This window comes from Fukomys damarensis, unplaced genomic scaffold (assembly GCF_012274545.1).
Source record: "Fukomys damarensis isolate Sample0158 unplaced genomic scaffold, DMR_v1.0_HiC HiC_scaffold_33, whole genome shotgun sequence".
Taxonomy (NCBI): Eukaryota; Metazoa; Chordata; class Mammalia; order Rodentia; family Bathyergidae; genus Fukomys; species Fukomys damarensis.
The window spans coordinates 47,410,294-47,435,171 of NW_022900945.1; the positions used below are offsets into that span (position 1 = coordinate 47,410,294).

Genomic DNA, 24,878 nt, shown 5'->3' on the forward strand with positions numbered 1-24,878 from the left:
ATGAAATCTAGGTGTCCTGCAGACAGTTAACCCTGCAGAGGTTGTGACATTAAAAAAAAAAGAAAGAAAAAAAAATCACAGCAGAGGATGCATGTATCAGAGAAACATTCATTACTAGTCCTGTGTTGAAATGCAAATATAATTTTTAAAACACTGCAGATTTGCAGTTATTTTTGTATAGTATTTACAATTTTGAAATTATCAAAGAAATATAAAAATATAACAAAACATTTTATTTTCAAATAATGGAAGTATGTCAACAATGTCTTTTATCAGAATCTTCTTTATTTGGCTTTGTAAAATGTAGCAGTAGTCATTGCAGACAATATTCCTATTGTCAAGGCATAAATACTTTTCACAACACTTATAAAAATAATTTGATGAACGACTCGTTTTGGATACTTAGCACTTAACATATTTTTTGTGCTTGTTGAGGAACCTGTATTCGTGGTGTTGTTAGAATTTCAGTTTGTGTTTGAATTTGATGAAGTTTCAGGTATAAAGGCCTATGACACCTGTAAAAATTTCTGAATGCCTTTTTATTTGTTCTGACAGTAACAGCTTTATGAGATTTCTAAATCACTTTCATTTCACATTTGACTATATTTTCATCATCAAACTTGAATAGTGTTTATTACAGTTTTTAAGCATATTTTCCAGCCACTTCAATGGAAAACAACAATAATAATAATAATAATAATAAAAGACGTGAGAGTTAAGATATCTCTCAGATACAGTTTACTGTCCAATATCACACAACCTTATGAACATGTTATAACTGAACTGACAGTTTAAACATTATGGTTTAACATTAGTTCCTACAAAGCAGCTAGTCATGACCTTGAACCTATGCATCCCATAGATGCAGTAATAATTAAGAAAAGACTTTTTTTTTTTGTATCTCTCCAATCCAAGCCAGATGTATGATATAAACCTGTAATCCTAGCACTCTGGGAGGCTGAGGCAAGGGGATCAGATGTTTGAGCCTAGCCTGGACAGTTTATCCACTTAGTGAGATCCACTCTCAAAATAAATAATAATAAAGAAGTGGCTCAGGTTATAGTTCAGTGTGAAGGGCAAAAAATAAATTACACATATTCATACTACTTTGAATCCTCTTTTGAGCATGATAAAAGACAACTGAAGGATTTCCAATTTGCGTCAAAAGAACTATGAAGATTTAAAAATGAAGATAGTGAAGGCATTATTAAAAAGGTAGTTGAAGAAAAGCTACTATGGAAAGCCTACCAAATGGCATGACATCTCTTGTCTTCCACAGCCATCTGTTTTTTAGTTTCAATAGTTCTGTTTTGTAGTTAGATGGGGAAATTAGCACTAGATAGGTGAGAAAAGGAACCTAAGGCCCCAAAGTCAGGAAGTGGCATTGCTGGGATTCAAACCTATAACCTATTCCAAACATTTGCTTCCCTACGATACGTGGATGTGAATGGAGCCAGGGCAGTGGAGTCGAGTGTATTAGGATGGGTGAAATTTGTTCACAGAGCATTGGAATTTATGAGGTATCTTTCGTGGTGGGACATTACAGTGTGATCTCCCTCCAGTTTCTCTTTTGAATGATGAGGAGAACTGTGGAGAACACTCAGGCTGTTGTACATATTGCCATTGCTCAGGAAGTAGCTGCTAAGATGGAGTTTCTGGGTGATGAGTTCATATTAAGCAAGACAAAAAGGGAAGGGTAACATCAGTAAAGGATTTGGATATATCACTAACACATAGCGCTATGGACTAGCCCTGTCTTATGTATAGGTGTGCTAACTGTATTTATTTTTGTAGCCCAAAATATCTAGAACACTCAGAGGTACTTACTGGTGCTTTGAAAAGGTTTTCTTTTTTAAACAAATAAAATACATTTCTCAGCACACGACAAGTTAAAAGACAAAAACAAACCACACACATATACACAAAACAGGTGCCACGATAGGTAATGCAGGCTGACATTCAAACAGAATAGGTTTAGATGAATCTAGAATTGTGGTTGTCAATGACTTCAGCAGAGAGTAAGAACATCTGGCCAGGACCTTCTCTACTCTGGACTCTGGAGAATGACTTTGGTGAATTCTGTATTCCTTCATGGAAACTGAATTTTCAAGAATTTTAAGTATTTTATACCTTCTAACCCCATGTTTAGCTTAACAGAGCTAGGAAACAGGTACAGTAGAGTAATGAAAGGAAAGTATAAACTGAGGCTAACACACCTGTTTTCCATGCCTTGTAGTGTACAGCATTTGTGTGTAGTTCTCTGATTTAAACAGCAGATGGTACCACTCACCTGCATTTGACTGACCCTCCGTGTGTGCACAAAAAAGAAAACTAAAGTCTCAGGAGAAATGGAAGGATCAAATCTTGCTTTGACATGAATAAAGTATCATAGACTGTGCATAAGTGCTGGATGTTGTTATGGAGCTCCTGAGTTCATGTTCTCTCTCTCTCTCTCTCTCTCTCTCTCTCTCTCTCAAAATAGATGGAAATACTGTATTCCTTTGCCTATAAATGGGTAAAACAAGTTTGAGTACTTTAACCGGTTGTTGTGGGATGTTCAAAGTAGTTTATATTTAATAATCCCTGAATGTACACATCTAAAGAAACTCCTTTTCTTGGGTATCCAGATGAAACTGACCTGCAGTTTGTCTAGCTGTGATGTAATTGGGAGGCCGATGATAGAGAGACCTTGGTCTTGAGCTAGACCCACAGAGAAGGCACTCAGGTCCCTCAAGCCAAAGAACCCCACTAAATAAAGGAATATGGGGCATCACGCTCTGTACTATGCCTTGAAAATAATTTTTATCTATAAGGAATATTAGCCCTATGTAATATGCATGACAGTTTCTTTTTCCTGGTTGCCTTTTCCCTGTGGCAGTTTTACCTTATGGGAATTTAAAACTTTTATGTGGTCAAATTACCAAATTCTTTTTTTTTTTTTTTTTTTACCAATTTTTGAGGTTTATGTTTGTGTAAAACCATCGGGGCCGGGGATTTAGCTCAGCGGTTCGGTGGCCTGCCTTGCAAGCGCAAGGACCAGAGTTCAATCCCCGGTACCACCAAAAATAAATAAATAAATAAATAAATCCTTTTCCCCCCCTAGAACACTAGAGTTTTGTTTTTAAATTTTTTCTGTATCTTGAATTGTACTGTAGCAGAATAAGGTAGAGACCCAACTCTGTTTTTCCCATGCTGGAGCACATAAGGATGTGGATTTGTACCCCTGAGGACCCGCTGACACCACTGTGATAAGAGGTAGACACACCCAGACGGGAGCAGTCTGGGCTGTGGTTAGGCTGCTCGAATGAATGTATTCAAGCGTCAGGTGATTCTGTGACTCCTATCCCCACAATAAAGGATCATGGTGGAGAATGTGTTTGAAGCTTACGGTTGGCCCTGAGTGACCTTTAACATTTTGAGAGAGGAAAGGCTAAAAAAGTGCTTCAGACAAAAGAGCATGAGGAGAAATGTGGATATATGAATAGTAAAGTGGCTGGCAAGGATGAGCTCATGATTTAGTTTTATATGCACTGAGGCTTTTAATATTCATACTGACCATATGGCGGGGTGTGGGTACTGTTATGGCTTCAAAAGTTTACAGAAAAGGAAACTACCACAGGGGACAGTCAGGTAGGTGTTTAGTGACTCAGAGCTAAGTATGTGGAAGGGCTGGAATTTAAACTACCAGAGCATTTTGGAGCCTGAGAGAATACGCTGAGGTGAATATGCTTGATCTGCCTCGCTGAGTTGTTACCTGTAGTGAGAAGCAGGACTTGTCTCCTGGCGATGAGGTAGGATTGAAGACATCTGGCTTCCTCTAGCAGGATTCATCATCATTTTTTTGAAACCTTTGTCCTGAGAAACAGTGAATAAGTATACTGCAGAAAGTACATTCTCCTGCAAGTAGAACCAATCTTGGCTTTCTCTGTGGGAATATATTTCTACTACCTTCTTTGTGGATTCAAAATTTAGTAAATATAACAGATAGGGACTTTTTGTCTTAGGAATAGAGAAATCAATCCATATTGATTAACCTGGATTAATTGAATGAATCAATTTAATACTTTGCTAGATTGTTCACTTAAAAATGTAACTAAAGCTTTTGAGCACTATGCCTAGCAGATAATATATTTTCAATATATGTTGTTTATCCTTCCTTTTTTTCTCCTTTTTTGAAAGTCTACATGGCTTGAGTTCTAAAATAGAAATTCTATTTGACCCAGCTATTCCCCCCTTCCAGGTATCTTCCTGAAAGAGTTAAAAGACATCATATTACAATGACACACATACTCATGTTTATAGCAGTACAACTCATAAGAGGTAAAGCTTAGAAGTGGCCTATATGTCTGTCAGTGGATGAATGGATAAAGAAATATGGTATTTCTATGTAATGGAGTACTACTCTGCTGTAAGCAAGGATATTTTGATTCATTTGTAGGAAAATGAATACATCTTAAGGCCATAGGTTTAAGTGAAATAAATCAGACACACAGCTTAAATATCACGTGTTTTTTTTCTTGATCAAATTAAAAGATAAATATTAGGAAACAGGGTAGTAGATCTTTTCAAATGGGAAAGGGGCCAAGAGATAGAAAGGGACGGAGAGGAGAGTAAGAGAACTTATAAAGAATTAAGGTGTGTTATATACATGTACCAACTCCCCACAATGAACATAACATACTAATAAAAATATATATTTAAAAAATAAAATAGATACTGTTTTTTAAATCTTTTAGTAAAGAGTTGATTGCCCATAGGATGGTTGGTTAAAAATAATACACGACCTTTATGTGGAACACTATCTGTAAAATATATATTTGAGAAAGTCCTTTATATAAATGTTCTTAGAGGACAATGTCCAAGGCATACCAAGTTTTAAAAATGACAGAATATTTAGTGCAGGTTGAGTATTCCATCTCCAATATTCTTGGGCTGGGGATTTAGCTCAGTGGTTCCGCTGCCTGCCTTACAAACGCAAGGTCCCGAGTTTGATCCCCAGTACCAAAACAAAAACCATCTCCAGTATTCTTGGGACTGGAAATGTTTTCAGGTTACAGAGTTTTTCATATGTTGGAATATTTGCTTATGCAGCTATTTTGGGGCTGGGACCTAAGTCGAGACATGAAATTAGTTTGTTTCATATACACTTTATACACAGAGCCTGAAGGTAATTTATACAATATTTTTAATAATTTTGTGCATGAAATTAGATTTAACAGTACAGAATTTTCACTGTGGCCTCATGTTAGTACTCAAATTGTTTGGAATTTGGAATATTTCAGATTTTTGGATAAGGTCTGATATGCTGCCCATTTATATAGAGGAAAAATTGTACAATATGTAATAGTAACATCAAATCAATATTAAGTAGTAAATATAAAAATATTTAATGCTGATACATATTCAGTGTATAAACTTAATAAGTATATAGTGACTTTAATATGCATATGAAAATCTCTGGAAAGGTAAAAAGATCAAGAGTGTACATACTGGGAGGGAGGTAAACTGGGCAAGTAGGGTATCGGAAGGTGGGTTTCACTACCTTTTTATACTTTTTTGTTAAGAAAATTGCCTATTTAAACAAAGTATGTATTTTTTAAATTTTTATTTAAGTAGCTAAAAGTTTTTAGGAATCATTTTAAATAAAGAGAAAAATCATTCTATTTTATTCAGTAGTACTTAACCATTATGTACAAAAGGCAAGGCATGGTTGTGAATAGAGATATATTGTAACTCATTGAAGGTGACAAGATGCTTGTCCTATAATTTTTCCCCACATCAATTTTTGCAGATTATGTTCCCCACGGTCTAGTTTTTCATGTTCTTTTTTTGCATTTCCTGGAATTGGTAATTGGATTTAAAGTCTGACCAGATTCGGATTACTTTTTAGTTTTGAGGGATGTTTGTTTTTTTCAACATTCCTTTGTAGGTAGTATTGTGATGTCCTTACCAGCATGCACAATGTTTGGGGATCTCTCTTCTGACTGTAGCAGCCACTGCTAATCAAGGTCTTCATTTCAGTATTCTTTACAGAGTAAAAACAACAGGCCTGTGCATACTCTGTAATTACTATATCATCTTTATTCTTTGACTTACTAGCCCTTAAAAATGTCCTACAGAGCTTTTGTTTTGTTTTGTTTTGCTTTGCTTTGTGGTGCTGGGGATTGATTGTAGAGCCTTTGCATTGAGCTATATCCCCAGTCTAGCTCTTTTTAAATTTTTTTTTAAATTTAAATACAGGGCCAGGGTCTTGCTAAATCACTAAATTGTCCAGGTGGGACCCCAGCTTGCAATTCTGCTGCCTCAGCCTCCCGAGTGCTGGGATTATAGGTGTGCGCCACCACACCTGCCTTCTGTAAGAACTTTTTCTGTGTATACAGTGGTACTTCAGTTGGTGAATTCAATTCTTTCCACGATTCTGGTTGTAGATTGAATTAGATGAGAACTGAATCAAATCACAAGTGTAATTGGTTTCAGATGACTTCCTAAAGCCAGGATCAAACAGCTGGAAGATGTTTTCTTTTAAAAATAAATTCATTTCTTGCTTTAAAACGTTTTCGTAGCCTTGATTATTTGTGCTTTATAATTAATTAGGTTGTTCTTCCGATGCACGAGAAGTAAGGCAAAGGGGAAACAGTGGTGTGGAAGTGTCCCATGGCAGGTAGGAATTATTCATCTGCTTTTGAATCTGTGTTAAAACTGTGTTTAATATGGCAACAACTGAAAAGACAGTAGAGTCCATGCAAACTAGTTGGTCTTCATCAAATTGGACCTGAAAGTTTCCTTACAAAAAAAGGTAGACTCTGATGGGATTATTAATTCAAAGGATCATTTGTTAGATTCAGGATTTTATGTCTCCTAATTTACTCATTCAGGTATTTCTCAGGATATTAAATGTATTTAGTACTCAACTACTTAAAAAAATTAGATATTCTTGACTGACTTCTTCATCTTTTTATATATACTTGATATTAAATAAGCTAAATATGACTCATGAGCATCTAGAATGTTAAAAACAAAAGCCCTACAGATATCCAGTACAGGGGGAGCTAGACATAAGGAAGTGATAATACTTATCTTGGCAAAAATACGGCTTAGACTTTGATTCTGTATTCCTCCCATGAAACCTTCCCAAAGCCAAAAAAATCAGTGTAAGCATAGGAAAACAATGTTTAGGTTTGGGGACAAGTTCATCTTGAAAGAATCCTTTTCTTAAAGAGTAACTGGATTGTAAAAAGCACTTTGGTTCATTCTCTCCCTCTAGACTTAGAAAAGTTTGATCATAAACAGGGAAGGAACAAAGCCCTGAAAGTTAAGAAGCCAAATCTTTGTGAGTTTGACATCTATTTTTTTTAAGGTGGAGAAATGATACCAGAAATGCTTAGAAATAGTAAACTGCTTATATTGTGTTTCTGTTCTCTTGATGTACACATTGCATTATTTTACATTACAGTTAATCATTTTCATTATCCCTAGGATCCTAATTTTAAAGAACTTCCTGTCACCAAGAAGTCTCACACTTCTGAGCCATTTCCTCCACCTTCCAGCCAGCTGAGAAACCCATTCAAGGTGCTTGACAAGAATCAAAAACCAGCTCTTTGGAAACAGTCCATGGAAAGGGAAGGTGTGGGGAAGCCAGCTGATAGGAAACCAAGGGAAAACGAAGACCAGCCTTTGGGTCAAAAGAAGGTAGAGAAGCCTGAATCTAACCACTGGATGGAGAAAGAGCTCTCATTGGTGATAAAGAAAAAGCAATCTGGCACTCCAAAGAATGAGCAAAGGGGAAGAACAGAGTTTCGGTGTAGAGAGGAGACTGAAGGAACCGCACCCAAACAGTACAATGGAAATGAGCTGAGAGGAGCATCTGGGTCTCCTCAGGAGAAGTCAGATGGGAAAAGTCAAGATGTCCAAAACAAATCAGACCCCCCAAGAGAAAAGGAAACCCAGCTTTTGCCTCAGACTGTTCACAGTCAGAACCCAGGGAGCCAGCCCCGGAAAGAGGGACACCTCAGCAAGTCTCACCTCAAGAACTTCAAGACTAAGGAATCAGAGGCAAAGGATGGCTCATCTACACAGGTCTTCCAGAAAAGGCTGCCCCAGGAGCATTTCCAGGCCCTGGTGGTGGCCCGTGGGCCTGTTCATAAAGGACCAGTGGCACCAGGGCTTTCTCTGGGAGAGGCGGCCTCCAGCAGTGATGAAAGTGAGGAAGATGCTGTTGCTTTTGCTTCTGTTAAGCCCGAGAGCCCGCTGCTCTTTGACTCGACGACAGTCAACAAACAAAAGAAGGAGAATCTTCGACTCCCTGATCAAAGTGTGCAAAGAAAAATACCAACAGCCATGGGTATTTCCAGGAAGGTAGAACCCTCCAGCTCAGCAGCCCAGCATGTGTACCTTACCACACAGCTCAGACAAAAGAAGGTAATTCATGACTTGTGCTTTGTTTCGAAGGGCAGAGAATGACTTGCTATGGGCAGCTCCCCTACAGAAGAGCTTGACATGGCAAGCATGGGAAGCTTTTATAGGTGGATGTTTAAGTCTCCACAACTTTTCCTAGGTTTATATTTTCAGGGTTTGTAAACCAGCTGGGTTTAAAAAAAAAAAAAAATCCTGGTTTTCTTACACACATAGTTAAAAGACCATAATTTCAGCATGTGAGGCTGTTTTAATCTAAAGCTACCGTCTAACATCTGGAGAGGAGGGATCCATTTGATAGGAACTGTTTTTCAGAGCACACTGGCATCAGTGAACATCCAGGCTCTTCCAGATAAAGGTGAGAAGTTATTAAAGCAAATCCAAGAGTTGGAGGAAGGACTTGGTGCCCTGGCCCTCTCCCTGGAGCAAGGTAAATGGGTTATGCCCCAGAACTGAGGGTTTTCTTGAATCTTGCAAGAGACATTTTGATAAAGAATGTGTTAATTCATTTACCTTTCTGTTTTATTATCTGCTTCTCTACTTTCTTTTAAATTATACCTACAATTTTTAAAAACTATTTACTATTTTCTGGGGACTAAAATCCTCATTGCCATTGTGTAAGTACTCTTAAAATATTGTGCTCTAGGGCCGGGGATTTAGCTCAGTGGTTCCACCGCCTGCCTCACAAGCACAAGGACCTGCGTTCGATCCCTGGTACCAAAAAAAAAAAAAAAAAAAAAATCTAGGAAGCCTTCCCTAGCCCTAGCTTATTGGATTGCTGATGATCCAACCCTCCCTTACCATCATCCCCACAAAGACAATTCCTTCACTTGCTCTTCTCAGCTTTAATCTCTTCCTTTGTTTCCTGAGCAGGACCAAATGAAAAGAGTAACACCCAAGCATCAAAACAGAGCAACTTCACTGCAGCTGCCGCTGCCCCTCCCCTAATGGTGCCTGCCCAACCCCTTCCGGGTCATCATCTCCAGCCTCTGGGGTCGCTAGGACTAATGGCAGCCTCTCAGGGAACTTCTGGAAGACCCAATCAGTGTTCTGGAGGTAGGACCCAGGGCCTGGCCCTCCTGGGAGGAGCTACCTCTGTGAGTTATATGCTAACTAGCAGATGTCTTTACCCATGAGAATGGAGAAGCCATTCTAGAATTGAAAGTCACCCATAAATTAAAGTTCATAATGCTCTGTGGAGCTTTGCATAGTTTTACTTAGATCCCTGTGAGCCCAAAGACTGTGTCTGCCTTATGCCTTTGTACACTTATCTGTCAGACCAGTGGCCAACATGTAGAACTCACCTGTCAACGCCAGTGAATGAAAACTCTAGCAGATATTATTACCAGGTAGGTAGACAAGCAGAGAATGTTCTTTCTTTTCACCAGTAACTTACAGACCCACGGAGAGCAGTAGCCCCCTATATAGCTAAGCATTTCCACCTCAAACTTGCCAGACAACTTGGAATTCAGAAGGAACCGCAGAATGAAGATCCTAAGTAGAGTCATCATGTCATCTGATGAGCTGCTTTACCATTCTGGACATAGGAGCTCAGGTTTCCTGGCAGGAACTAGAAAAGCTGAAGCTAGTTTTTTCCCAATAGAGAATGGCTAGAGATACAAAAAGTTGAAGAACAGTGCTAAGTATTAGCAAGGGGGTAGGAAATAAATGTGGAGCCACTTGAAGGTAAGGCTACTCTAGAAGGAAATGAGAAAACCTTCTTGTTCAAGTCTCATAGAAGACTTGGCTACTCAGGCCCTCTGAGAGCATTACCACATTACGCTATTGCTTCATAAAAATGATAACTGAGTCACCCAGAGAACCATTAAATTAAGTTAAATTAGTGTGGTAACATACATGTGATATATCTTGGAAATACTTTCATTAAGATAGTTTTAAAGCATTTTAACATTTAATTCATTTTCATTTGCCTAGACAACTTTTACTTGGAATGATTTAGCCCTAAAATTGCAGTCAAGGTGCCTGTTGTTATTAACTTCTAGTAAAAATTGTGTGTGCAGAAACCGGGCTAGCAGTACTGCAGTACAATATTTGTCAGCTCATGACCTGCACCCTGGGGGCCTCTCTCCTTTCAGAGTCAGACTTCAGATAACTTCTACCATGGCCTTTTTGGCTACTGGCTTTTTTTTTGCACCCAGTGATCATTTTTTTCCTAAAGTACTAGATGTGTTACCTTTTTCTTTGCCACCTTTTCAAAGCTGGAAAATAAACCTATCAAAAATATCAGGAGTTGGGCTGGGGGATGTAGCTTAAAGCACTTGCCTTGCATGTGGGATGCCCTGGATTCTATCTCCAGCACTGCAAAAATGCAAAAGGAAAACAAGCACGGAAGGGAGCAGAAGGGCAAGAGAAAGATGGGTTATCTTATTTTTTCAATGTACTTTCTATTATTTTGTCCAATATTATTATTGTTTATGTGCTTACAAACATAAACAGAATGAGAATAGACAAGTCTGTGAGGCCATGTGAGCCTGGGGACAAGAATTTCTAGTTAATATAGATGCACCACTTGACAGCTAATTGCTCTTTTGCAGCTGTAGCTGAGCCATAGTAGCTGTGCCTTCTTTGGGTAACACCTATTTATACACAGGCCGTCGGAAGCAAGATCACTTTTATGCAGTGTGGAAACTCACAAGTGAAGCCATTGATGAGCTGCATCGATCCCTGGAGTCGCGTCCTGGTGAGGCGGCAGTGGCAGAAGATCCCGCTGGCTTGAAGGTGAGCAAGGAAAGAGTCACAGTACAGTTTCTCCTAACAGTGTCCTGGAATCCGTGAAGAGAAAGACTACCATGAAACAAAGTTGTAAAGTTATTATTAAGTTTTGGTAGGTGCCACAAGGCAGCAAAGAATCTTGCTCCTAAGGAAGTAGTTAGGGTGAAAGTCCATAGAAGACATATAAAACAATTAGGGGGCGTAGGGGTCAGAGGGGAGCCTGGTGCTGGTGACTGGTGATGTGGTGTCAGTAGTCCCCAAGCTGGGAGGAGCAGGTTGAGCAGGAGGCCTTTCTTGGCATTGATAAAGAAACTCAGACTTGAAGAGCTCTAGACAGGTCATGGACTCAGCGCAGAATTGTGAGCAGGGGCGTTTTATGAAGTAGAAGTACAGGGTATGAGGTCAGCGGAAGTACCCAGGGGTAAGAAGGGGCCTTCGGTTAAAGGGCAACTGATATCTGACTAGCAACACAGACTGGGACATCAGTGAAAGAGAGGAGAGTCCAACTGAAGAGAGAACTGGGAAGAGCCAGCAACATGGCCAGTGAAAGTAGGGTGAACAGTCAGAAGTCTTGGTTGTAAGAGGTAGAAGCGGACTTGAGCTAATTTTTTTTTTTTTTTATTTTACTGCTTTCACTAAGCAGACAAACTAGGCTCACTGGAGGGGGAGCCTCCTCATAGCAATGCTGAACATTAGACATAAACTACAACTACACGTCAACTGGTGAAATGAATAGCTTGTGAGACAACCGGAATGTCAGAGCACTCGCTTGTAGAGAGGAACAGTGCAGAGTCCAGCATCTGATAAAGCTTCTCACTGGAATTTATCTTTAACATTTGGTTATCACCTTTGTCAGGTCCCTTTGCTGCTGCACCAGAAGCAGGCATTAGCTTGGTTACTGTGGCGGGAAAGCCAGAAGCCAAGGGGAGGGATTCTGGGTAAGTTTGGTATTACGGTAAGAGCCAAGGATTACTGAGTGCTTGGCACTGTGCTAAATGTATTATGTTTTATTCAGTCCTTTCCTCACTCTGTAAGGCAGGTACTATGATTCTGCATTTTACGGATGAGGAAATCCAACTGTAGAAATGTTAAGCACCTTGCACAGCAGTATACAGCTGGAGCAAAAGAGATGACTGACTGCTTAAGCGAGGAGTCATTTATTGTGTAGTGTCCCCCCGAAACTGGGAGCAGTGGAATGCCAGGCTGTAGTCCAGGTTTCCAGGGAATTGACCATAGCCGTGTTGCCAACTGATCATGACTTCTATTCTGTGAGAACTGCAGAAAACCAGTGCTACCTCAGGCATAGGTAGGGTGAACAGGTAGGACTCAGCATATAGTCATACTTACGGGTGTGATTTATTCCAGTGGAAGGATGCAGATCAAAATCAGCAAAAGGAAAAGGCACAGGGGACAATATGAGGGAGACCTGATGCAGGTTTTGGATGTTTCCTGAGGACAGGTCACGGGCAGCTTCACTCTGGCAGGTTCCAAAACTTCAGGCGCCCAGCGAGAAAGTGTTCCCCCTAGATGCTAGTGAATGTACACATTGTTTAGGCAGAATGAGCCACTCATCAGCTGTGACATGGTGAGGGCGCTGCCTGAATTTGATCCCCAGGCAGCCGCCAAGGGACCCCCTTGGCAGGCAGGTGTTTGAAAGCCTGCTCTGTTGACTTTTTCAGCACATTAGCAGTGCCAGGAATCCGTCCTAGCCCATGCTGTACTCCTCTCCTACTCCGTCAGAATGATTTTTTCGAGTAAACGTAGCAGCCTGAGGTCTGAGCCTCAGTGCTGTGACCTGATACAATTAGGAAGCAGGACTGCACAGGGTACAGAGAGCACGTCAGATAAGGTCCATGACCGTACAGTGACGGTACCTAAGAAGTGTTAAGTTACAGCCTTCCTTGATGAAGAAAGAAAATAAGGGCATAGAGGAGTGTTTGGAGTCATGTAGTAGCACCAGTAACCGAAGGTGGTGGCTTGTGTCTGCTGGACTTGTTTGCTTTCTGAGGTAGCAGATAAAAAGTGCAGGCAACATCAGAACAGATATCCCTTGATACACTATCGGTGGCATAACTGTAGTGTGGAGACTAGGATAAGATCCCCATTATAAGCGCTAAACGTTACAAGGGTCAGTAAATGTCTGGTGGCCTAGATTTCCAAATAAATAGCAAAAGGTAGGTAGGGTTCATTTTAACAAAGAAGATAGATAATCCATTAAGGGAGGCAAAAATAGTGACCTGAATGACACTGGCAGCAAAGAGAACAGGAACAGTTGTGCCCGTTCTTTGCCCCCAAGCAATTCATTCCTTAATTGTGCTTTTATTTTCTAGCGGATGATATGGGCTTAGGGAAAACCCTGACAATGATTGCACTCATCCTGACCCAGAAGAATCGAGAGAAAAGCAATGAAAAGGACAAGGTGGCTTTGACATGGATTTCCAAAAACGGTAGAGCAAAGTGCTGAATGCCATTTCCTGAATGCTTTGCGCCAGCTGAGAGGGAGCATTTTTAAGCTACAAAAGAACACCTTTGGATTTATTTAATTAATCTCCTAGAAAACCAGTATTTGACCACTTTCCTGTGGTATCACTTCTGATGCTGAGCATGCAGAGTAAAAGTCATCAGTTTTTCCCTTTTAATATAAATGTAGCTTCCTTCTGTGATTAGAAAAAAATGACAGCAAAAGCTAAGGCTATAGAGGACTTACTTTAAGTATAGTAATTATTATTGTTGTTGACAGGAGAATAAACTCCAGGGTAGGTCCAAATTAACATAGGATCTTTTTAAGAGAGATCTGTCACAGAGTCACATTTTAGCATCCACGCTGGGAACTTGTTTCCATGTTTCTGAAATCCCAGACATTTCTCGATGCCAGACAGTTTCCATCTTATGTCACCTAAATATTTGAAATGTGACGACTTTACACGTCCCTAAGGGTGCTGTGCGCTGTGTCGTTACCACCCCGTGAAAGTTGCCATGTACATTTCCCGTCGGTCGGGTGATGGTTCGAGGCTCTGTGCTCTCCGGACTCTGAGACCACAGCTGCATGACCCTGTGCGGGGCAGCAGGTGTACACACACAGGCGTGAGGGCACCGGTATTCTGTCACTGGACGCTTCCAGCATGGCGACTGCTTCTTCCGTAAGAGGGTTTATGTGTGTGTTTTAATTGACACCTAAAAATGTACTTCGTTTTCTAATATAATCAATGTTCTAATGTACAGGTACATTGAGTGATACTTAATGGAAAAAATGATAATGCTGCTCTATTATGAATCAACTCAGGAAGCATCAGGAAATGATCCAGTTTCTACCCTAGCCCCTGTGAAAGAGCATTGCTTTCTCACCCTAAGATCACTCGCTGTCTCCTTTCTAGCCTCTCTTTATGTCTGACCAGCTCACTAATTGATTGATGCTGGGGACTGAACCCCGAGCCTCAGCACTGACCTATGTCCCCGGGCTTTTTACTTGGAGATGGGATTTTGGTATGTTGCTAAATTGCCCAGGCAAGGCTTGCACTGTGATCCTCCTGCTTCAGCCTCCCAGAGTTCTGAGACGAAAAACAGATCGCCCCCGTACCTGGCTTCTAAACTCTTAAAGGAAAAGATAAATAATTAAGTAATTTGGTCTCTTCCATTTCCTAGTCTGCCATCAGCTCTGTGTACAAATAAGAGCAAGAGTTAAAAATATTGACTGAAGAAGTAAAACCAGTCAAGAGAAAGTGGTAATGTCCTGAAGAAATTAAAGGCTGTTTAATGAATGTAACTAGCTATTGATTTGTTTTTCCCTCCAGACTCCTCTGTCTGTACTTCCCGTGGAACATTAATTGTCTGTCCTGCTTCCCTGATCCATCACTGGAAAAATGAGGTAGAGAAACGTGTGACCGGCAACAAGCTAAGAGTGTGTCTCTATCATGGGCCACACCGGAATCGGCGCGCAAAGGTGTAAGTGCCCAAGTCCTGAGGGTCCAGTCCTGGGCTCGGGAGCCCCGTTGAATTTCCCGCTTACCGATTCTTCCTTTCATCAGAACTAGTCGTGTGTGTGAAGACCAAAGGCAGATTTTCATTCTCATCACCAAACAGCCTTTGTCTTTTACCAAGAGATATATTTTGAGACCAAACTATTCTTTTGCTGTCCTTGTCATTGCCCTCTACAAAAGCTGCGGCGTGAGAAGCCTGCAGTGCCTGAGTTGTCCGCCAGGTGGCAGCAGCATTCCCTGGCAAGCAGGGCTACATATCACAGTGTCTTGGTGGCTGAAGTTCTGATTCTAGAACTCACGCTCCTGTTCCGTTAGTGTGAATGGAACCATCCCATCCTGGGCTCATACTTTTATCTTGATAAAATTGTAATGCTTACTTGCTACAGACTTGACATATAAGTGGATAATGTGTATATGTGTAAGGACATACATATGTGTGTATCCATATTTTTACAACTGCATACAAACCATCTAAGAAATTTTAGACTTTAGAATTTAGGGTGATTTGCAGTTGGAGGTTTAGCTCACAATGGTAGAATGTTTGTCTAGCATGCATTAGGGTCTGGGTTTGATCCTTAGCTCCAAAATGAGAGCGGGGAGGAGGAGAGAGAAATATTAGACCTAACTGTAAATTTCTGAGGAGGAATACTCAGGAAGGAGGAAAGATTATGACAGATCTTAGTCCTACTTTTTTTTCTTTTTTTTTCCTGGGATTGCACCCAGGTTCTCGTGCTTGCTAAGCAAGTGCTTTACCACTGAGCTACACCCCCAGCCCTGTGTTCTGCCTTTTTATTTTTTATTTTTTTTGTACCAGGGATTGAACTCAGGACCTTGAGCTTGTAAGGCAGGCTTGGTGCCACTGAGCTAAATCCCTGGCCCTGTGTTCTGCTTTTAAAGGAATTGCTTTAAGTTTGTAATTGTGACTATCTGAAGTGAATATTTTAGTGTTCTAATCAAGGATAAGGACAACATTTTTTCTGTCTCTAAATAATCTCTCTCCCTAACCTTTGATATGAAAGATAATCTCGTAAAGAGCAGGGCAACGGTCTTTCAAGAGAAAATTACCAGATTGGTTTCCCTCAGTCTTACACCACAACAGCTCTTATACCTAACAGTCAGTCATTTAAGCAGGCAGAAGGAATCAGGGCAGCAATGACAGGCCGGCAGACTTTCCCTAGCACAGACCTTGGAGTTGTCTTTTCTCTGTATTTTTTTAGAAATAAATTGGATCTCACTTGATTTATACTTTGAAGATAACTGGTTTGGTATTCAGAATGTACTAGTTGATTGGTTAGACTCATTCTCAGTTATACTTTAAATATCATGCTAAGTTAACTTATAAACATTGCTTCCTCTGTGACCCGTGTTTATCAAAAGTTTTTACTGACAGTCTCAGGTGCATTATATTAAGCTTCTTCGGAATAGTACCATACCATTAGTGAGAATCTTTGTATGGAAAGAGGGCAGGCAGGGTAAACTGAAAGCTTACAGTATATATTTTTATACCAGTGGTTAAATTAATGGGTTTACACAAAGCCATTTTAGTGGAGAGAAAGCATCCCTGATGTGAGGTGAGCAGTGCTGTGAGGATTTCTTTCTCTTCTGAGATTTTAGCAGTATTCATGTCAAATCACCATTAAATGTCAGTTGCCAGCCCTGTCCTCCTCTCTGCTCTAGCCAGGCCATGTCAAGTTAACTATGACCCCAGCCTTCCTTTCTGACTCATTGGATGGGAAGAGGGAGGCTGTTTTAGCTATAGTGAGAAGACTGTAAAAATGATCGGAGGTAAGAGATATGGAAGCCCAGTGGTAAAGTTTACCTCCCTAAAACCTTGTGTGTGTGTGTGTGTGTGTGTGTGTGTGTGTGTAGGACGTAATTTAATCAATTCTTTCTCTTCTTCTAGCCAACTGGGTTAATTTACCTCTAAAATTCTCTGTTTTTGTGAGTATTAAGGACCTAAGTTAATCAGTCTCATTGTCTGTCTAACCAGCCCTGGGCTGTTTTATAAAGATAGCAACTCTGTCTCTCATCAGCATCCATAGAGGGATTGCTTACTGCATTCTTTGTGTTGTGTCTATGCAGCCTCTCTACATACGACATTGTGATTACTACATACAGCCTTCTGGCCAAGGAGATTCCCACAAAGAAGCAGGAGGAAGAGGTCCCAGGTGCAGACCTGGGTGTGGAGGTGAGGCTTGGGGGCATCAGGGAGACAGAATTGGAGCCACACATCATCTAACATGTGTCTTTTGACAGCCTCAGAGAGAGCAGGGCTCCTTCTTGGAAGGTCAGGAATGTTCTAAACCGTCTCTACCCGTGGACATTCTTTACTGATTTCCTCGGTTTCATCTCTCAGCCTGCACAGCCACTCAGAGGTGAAGGTTGATACTTGGTACAGTGTTCAGATGTCTTTTAGGACTAAAGTTACCACAGCCAGTTGTGATGGTAATGATCACATGAATGTAAGAAAACTTCACTTGTTGCTACTTTTAATCTTAAGAATGTACGGTGTGTACTCTGATGTTATTTTGTATATTTAGTGTGCAAACCAGTATTTTAGTACTTATTGTGCTATTAAGCCATCTCTCTTTGCCTTCTTTCTACTCCCCACATAAAAAAAAAATTGCAAATACAGTAAGTCCCCAACTTAGGGACATTGAGTTACAAACTTTCACAGGTGTGCTTTATAAGACTCACTTTAATGGATTATGAGTGAATCTGATTTTTGAATGTAATAGGATGACAGGTAGGCCAGAGGCTAACTAGTAACCATGAAAGACCGAGTGTTTGTGGGGAGATCCACAGTGTAAAGGCTTTGTTGCATAATTACTATGGGGATTACCCCCGCCACGATGGAAGTGTAGTATTGTATGTACGTTTTTATGTTTAGTACAATAGGATATTCACATGTTTCTTTATTAGGGGCGAGCTCTAGAGTCTGGTCTCCAGTTCATGATCAATGCTGACTTCTGATAAATGATGAACTTCTCAGATTCCTTAGTACTTGTCCTTTGCTTTCAGGATAAATAAGTGCTCTATAGTCCTGCTTGACCCGTGTGCCTTCATCTCTCCTCGGCCCTTTCCCTCCCCACAGCGCTTCCTGCTCTGCTGTACCGAAGGACCTCTAGTCCTTGCCACACTCTGTCACACATTTCGCCTTCTCTTGCTGTATGCGATGCTTTTCTGCCCTCATTTTCATTTTTAATCTGCTTCAAGACTCCTTCCTGGACCGTTCCTTTCCCACCATTTGGTTCAGTGTCTCTTCCGACACCTTGTGCTTATTTATTCACGGCAACCCATTTACTCAGCAGATATGGCCCTCTCCTTATGACAGGGGGTCTCAGGTGTCGTGGATGCCACAGTGGAAAGGGAACATAGAGTCCCTCTGACATAAGGTGTCTAGTGTGACTTAATGGTATATACATCACGTTGCAACTATGTTTTTCTCCCCTGCCAGATTTTGAGCTCCTTGAGGGTAGGGATTGTCCTTTGGGTCTGCCTTCATGCCTTAGAAGTAGACTTCTAGTAAAATTTTCGCCAATTTAGTAAGTATTTTTTTTTTGAGGAAGTGAATTTGCAGGCTGATAGCCATTGCTGAAATGTGGTTTGAATGAATAAATGAAACCTCAAATAAAACATTTTACTTTTCTTTATTTTAAGCTTAGGGACTGAGACTCTCAAGTAACCTGTTTATTGGAATCAGTTGAGAGGTTTTGCTCTTGGTTTTTCAGCTCCATTCAGTGTATTTGATCTGAGCAAATTAGAGGGGAAGAGTGGGTCCATAGTGTTTGTTTGTTATCTTGTTCGTCTCCTTGAAGATAATGTACATATTCCCATACTGTTCCTGGATTTCCCTTATTTTCTTTCAGGGCTTCTCAACACCTTTGCTCCAGATAGTCTGGGCTCGGATCGTACTGGATGAAGCTCACAATGTGAAGAATCCCAGCGTGCAGACGTCCATGGCTGTGTGCAAGCTGCAGGCCCGTGCCCGCTGGGCTGTCACTGGAACCCCCATTCAGAACAACCTGTTGGATATGTATTCACTCCTGAAGTCAGTAAGCTCTTGGCGACTGTAACCAAACCCTGTCCCTGACTCTTCATTACTAGTGCTTGTCTCATCGTGAAGCTCTGATGTGTGTCAGATTATTTTGTGCAGCAGATGGCAAGCCTGTCAACCTTTAAAGGGCAAAAGAATTAATATTCATGAGAAATATCCATTGATTGACTGGCTGATAGAGGACTTTGATTACATCCAGCCTCTGTTTATGCAAAAATGTAGGACAGATTGAATTAAAGGAAACAAAAGTCATCTTTCTTTCATCTGATGAAAGTCATGAGCTATTTCTCTGTTAAAACATCTGGGCTAGGGTCAGGAATACAATTTATTTGAGGCAAACAAGAAAGAATGTTGATTTTTAAATATATGCTTTTATTCAAAGTCAGCCCCTTAAAGGATATGGCATTTCTTTGCTAGCCTTTGAAGCTTCTGAAATAAATTCTAGCTATGGTTATATGTCCTGTTGTGACAATGTAGACATTGTTAATGGGAAAAGTCACATTTTAAAAATGTGGTATCCGTTATGGACGTGCAGCCTTTTGATCTGTGTTGCAGAGATTTGCTGTGAAATTCACTTTTTAAAATGATTGGATGACAGATGTAACAGAAAATCTGCTTTGTTTTCATCTTATGCCTTACTTTGAACCTTTATTCCTTTCTCCCATATTTCTTCTCCTCTGCTCTGTGTCCTTCCCAACAAAAAAAAGATTCCTCCGCTGTTCTCCATTTGATGAGTTCAATCTGTGGAAAAGCCAGGTTGACAATGGCTCAAAGAAAGGAGGAGAGCGGTTAAGTATTTTAACCAAGAGCCTTTTGCTGAGGAGAACAAAAGACCAACTGGACTCCACTGGCAAACCCTTGGTAATCAGATTCATACCTGTCCGGGGTTGGGTGGGGATGACCGGGTCCTCTTAGGGCCTCATGGCCCTCTGTCCTGTACCTCACAAGCCTCTGAGCTTCCGGTTTCCTGTGAAGAGGCCCTGAGTTTTGGTCCCGGGCCCCGTGTTAGAGTCCTGTTGTGCAGGGTGTTAGCACACTGTTATTTTTCAGAAGAATAAAGTTGCTTTTGAGGAGTCCACTACATCTGGGCAGTTTGCTCTGTGGCGTCCAGTCCATTTCCAACCAGCTTCCTTTGTCCTCCTTCCAGGTGTTGCTGCCCCAGCGTAAATGTCAGCTGCATCATTTGAAGCTTTCTGAAGATGAAGAGACTGTGTACAATGTCTTTTTCGCAAGATCACGGTGCGTGCCATAAAGAAGCACCTTGTCTCATGCATTGCTTCTTTACTCCTCCCTCTGCTTGGGCGGGAGTCAAGGGTCAGATCTCTTAAACCATATTAAAGCTGCCAGGCAGCCTCACTGGAACCTAAGAAAGCTGCTTTGTTATTCTTCCCTCGGATTCTAGTTCTGCTGTCTCCTACTTGGAACCTCTCATTTCCAATGTAAATATGTTTATTGTCGGCTTTTATACTTTATTTGTTGATTTTAAAGAGCAGTTTGAGGGGCCAGGGATTTAGCTCAGTGTCACTTGCCTTGCAAGTGAGAGGTCCTGAGTTCAATCCCCAGTAACAAAAAAAAAAAAAAAAAAAATTGAAAAAATTGAAAAAAATAAAGAGCAGTTTAGTTTTATAATTATTTCTTCTGCCTTACCTTCGGCCAGTGCTCACTGTGAGCTTGGCACCACCGAAGAAGTCCACTGCTGCAGTCTGAGTGCCACTACGAGCACAGTTCTGCGGTAACCACGGTGTACCTGTTCGGCCTTGGAGACAATTACATGTGCATTTTCTTTCTTGATCTGAAGCAGGTCTGCTCTGCAGTCCTATCTGAAAAAACATGAAACTGGAGGAAACCAATCCGGAAGAAGCCCTGATAATCCATTTATTAGAGGTAAACCAGGCGCACTCCTAAGTGCACATCATTAATGGAAATGAGGCTTTGCAGTCAGGAAAATGGCAGAAATGGAGGGTTGTGAATCACAGGTGTAAGGAGTTCAGCTTTAGCTAAGAACCTCAAACCAGGATAAAATGAAGATGAGACCTGGTGATCTAAACTTCTTTTTAATTGTTTTCTCAGTCTACTTTTAAAAATACAGGTAGGTCTATAAAGAAAACCAGTATTTCATTTGCTTTAGTTGTAGAAGTAAATTATAAACTATGAAGTTATTGAAATTATTGAATCTCAAACAAGTTTAAAATAGCTTCATTTAGTTTGCAGTATCCCCCCAGACTGCTCTATGTTAAATCCTATGCTATTCCCTGGGATTTATCTTCTTTCTTGGAAGTGGCACGCGAGTTTGGGTCCAGTGAGCCTGGGGGCCTCGTGGCGGCAGACTGGCAGCAACCCAGCACCGTCCACATCCTGTCCCAGCTGCTGAGACTGCGCCAGTGTTGCTGTCATCTTTCTTTACTGAAGTCGGTAAGGAGCCGTCTCCATGTGGTGCCATCATTTCAGTTTCCTGCAGCTGAGGTCCAGTCTGCTGGAACAAGGGAAACGGTCTTTAGGGAGTTTTGTTTTTCTCTTTTGCTTTTTGGTGGGGTGAATAAGAAGGAGCTTATCTATTTTACCTTACTCTCCCTTAATCTTGATGGTTTCCATGGCATTGGGAAGAATATTCATTAACTTTGAGAATGAGAAATGACATTTTGATAAAAAGGAAAGCACTTGTGAATGTTTTGATATGTCGGAGTGTAGTAAGGCTCATTTAGTTATAGTCTAGTATTGAGGCCTTTAGATGTAGATATGAAAACTCAAGTAGTTGTACAAATTGAAGAGTTACCTTTACGTTGGATAGAGGCATATCCAAAATTGAGAAGCGTGTATTTTTTCAGGAGCTGTAGTAATGTATTTTGACTATCAGTAGCTTAATTTACTGAATTGTTGTAGCAGGGAAAAAATAGAATGATCACGTCATCTGTCTGACAAATCTTTTTAAAATTCTGTCATGTGGTTTATCTTTATGATAATGGAAAAACTTGCAAGATCACCCTTTAAACAGAATTGTTCTGAGGAGTGAGATACTGGAGAAAAATTCAAGGACATTTTGCTCTGTCAAGTGTTAAACAACGACGACCTCAATAGCAAGTAGTAAGGCTTGCTGCTGTGACTGCCCATCCACTCCTGTCCCTTTTCTTTGTTCCCCCAGGTCCTGGATCCAGCAGAACTGAAGAGCGAAGGCCTCGGCCTGTCCCTGGAAGAGCAGCTCAACACTCTGACCTTGTCTGAACTCCAGGACGCAGAGCCGTCCGCCACAGTTTCCCTTCATGGTGCACACTTCAAGGTGGAGCTCTTTGAAGACACACGGGGCAGCACCAAGGTACTTCTGTCGCTCTGCTCAAGCAGAGAGCTCTGGGTTCTTCAACATCTCCCCTAGATTGTAGAGCAGAGCTGGAGCTCTTAGATTGCAGTCAGTCGGATTCTCGCTCTAGGCTTGAAGCCTTGGTTTGTATCACAAAGAGCAGAAAGCCTTATCGCATAGTATTTCAGAGAGCGATTTAGGACAGTTCCGCCAGCAAGGCAGTCTTTCTGTTACGGGTTACTAGGGAAAGAGGCTGCCAGGTTTACGCTAGCTGTGAGGCCTAAGCAGACAAGCAGTTTGATGAGGGAAAGCTTGAAAGGAAAACCACAAAGGCTGCATGCTGGAGACTGTGTCACACTTGAGCATCAGTTGTTTCTCCATGTTGAAAGGCTTCATCTGTGAGTATGATTTCCCATGCAGCCTCCCATCTTCCCTAAGTCCTTCAGTCCTATTTTCATCAATGCTTTTTCAGGCTGAAGAGTTCTATTAGAGGAAGCTGAGCTATGCTTATGCGGTAACTTGAGTCCTGCCTTTCCCTTGGCTTGGAATGTGCTCCATTATCCCACATGCCCTGAAAGTCAGGTGTGACTCTATTAGAATCTTAACTGCCAGTCCTAGCCTCAACCTCTTTTTTTCGAAGGCTTTTTAAAGAAATGTAGACTAGAAGAAAGGAGGTGACTGCCAAGGAAATGGAATTGTTTAAGGAAAGAAATGCTTCCTCTTAATTAAAATTTTAAAACATTTCCCTAGGTCTTTCCCACAAATAGCTGAGGAAAATATAAGATAAGCCCCAACTGAGTTGGGGCAGAGTTCATGTTCTAGAGCCTTCAGTTAGCTATTATGTTGAGACTTACATTCCTAAAACCTTGTGTAACACTCAGGCAATATTTATTCACAAGGCTTCTTAACAAAATAAGCTCATTAATAGTCAGCCATGTAAAATTGTTTCCTGTGGGGAAGGAATAGTCTCCTGGAATTTAACCCCTGCTAACAGACCATGGATCTAGCCTTCCCGCTTCAGGAATCTCAAAATCCCTTTTGCCAGCTTTCTCATGTGGGAATCATGGCGCCGTCCACACCCTCAAGCAACCAGGACAGCAGACACATCAGTGTCTGTATCATCTGCTTTTCTCCTGCTCAGCCCAAGGCACTGTCCTTGCCCTGTAGACGTCAGCGCGTTTGTTAAGACTGAAAAGCAACTGGATGTGCTGCAGCTCTGTAGGTCACCCCTGTAATAACAGCAGTCAGAAGGTGTGAGCCTGGTGCATCTCAGAGTTCATCTGGCTCGGGCCCATCTTTACTGATGAGGAATCCATATTCCAAGGTGGAACAGCCTTGGCTGGCAGAGCAAGAACTACAGTCACTCCGCAGCAGATTTCTGGACCAGCTTTCTTCCTCCTCCACCATTCCAGAATATGAGCTTTTGGGCTCATAGATGGATTTGAAAGGCCTTTTTTCACTTGAGCAGTTAGAGGAATGAAACCAGCTGCTCCCCAAACTCATGCCCATGTGTTCTTACGGCTGCTGCCACATGGACTTGAATGCATTTTCCGGGTAAATATTCAGAGCGTTTCTTTGGAAACTTTCCCAGTTGCTCTTCAGTCTCAACAGGTCCTCTTCAGTGATGTTTGAAGCAGCTCTTAAGTGGGTAAAGACCTTTCACTTACTTCTGCAAATATTAGGATAGCACTTTGTCCTGGCATGTACTGGGGCTGGAGGACAGAAATGAACCAGACACATGCTGCCTTGGACCTCTTGGAGCGTCCCAAGTCCCGGAAGCAAGAGATGATACTTAAGCAATCAACATCTTGCACGATCAGGATCCTGATAGCAAAAGCAAAAGATGCTGTAGCAGGACATAGGCAGTGGGCACCTAATTTGTACTTTGAGGGCTGGCTCGATCTTAAAAAGTGACACTGAGCTGACATGGGAGGTGGTCTAAAGGGAACAGAGCAGACAGTGGTGAAACGGCGTGAGTTACTGGAAGAGGACTTTTTTTTTTTTTAGTGAACTTACTGGTACATTCTAGGTATAGAATACAGTTACATTCATTGCTGGGATCTTGTACCTTTACATGGCAGGTCTTGGTTCTTATTTTTCCCCTTGTCCCCACCCTACCTTCACCCTCTCTTCCCCTCCCCACCTACAAAGACTTTGATTCCATTTTTACATTTTCTCTTATTTTTTTCCCTTTCCTTTATTCCCCTTCCCCTACCCTTCTCACTGTCCCTACATCTTTAGTCCTTTTCTTCCTGTTTCACATTGCTAATTAACCCGTTAGGATCTTGAGTACTATTTTAGTTTTTCACACCAGAGAAACTGTTCGGTATTTACACGTGTGACTTATTTATTTCACTTAGGAGTATATCCTCAAAATGTACCCATTTACCTATGAATGAATCTACTT

At 41.2% G+C, this 24,878-nt stretch overlaps 1 protein-coding gene across 4 annotated transcripts in view; it reads left to right on the forward strand.

The window, feature by feature from the left end:
* Positions 1-24,878, forward strand: part of Ttf2 (transcription termination factor 2) — a 40,216-nt gene that overhangs the window by 4,995 nt on the left and 10,343 nt on the right. For 3 of the 4 annotated variants that reach the window (XR_002025574.2, XM_019208510.2, XM_033758304.1), the window contains exons 4-18: positions 6,595-6,661; positions 7,477-8,418; positions 8,728-8,842; positions 9,286-9,468; positions 11,024-11,151; positions 12,002-12,083; positions 13,476-13,592; positions 14,937-15,087; positions 17,205-17,310; positions 18,992-19,173; positions 19,887-20,040; positions 20,327-20,418; positions 20,978-21,063; positions 21,458-21,591; positions 22,319-22,489. Coding sequence is in view for 3 of the 4 variants with exons in the window: in XM_019208510.2 (XP_019064055.1) it covers positions 6,595-6,661; positions 7,477-8,418; positions 8,728-8,842; positions 9,286-9,468; positions 11,024-11,151; positions 12,002-12,083; positions 13,476-13,592; positions 14,937-15,087; positions 17,205-17,310; positions 18,992-19,173; positions 19,887-20,040; positions 20,327-20,418; positions 20,978-21,063; positions 21,458-21,591; positions 22,319-22,489 (2,710 nt within the window). In the remaining variant the exon portion in view is untranslated. The remainder of the gene's footprint in view (positions 1-6,594; positions 6,662-7,476; positions 8,419-8,727; positions 8,843-9,285; positions 9,469-11,023; positions 11,152-12,001; positions 12,084-13,475; positions 13,593-14,936; positions 15,088-17,204; positions 17,311-18,991; positions 19,174-19,886; positions 20,041-20,326; positions 20,419-20,977; positions 21,064-21,457; positions 21,592-22,318; positions 22,490-24,878) is intronic. The other variant, XM_010631194.3, reaches the window with a different exon arrangement.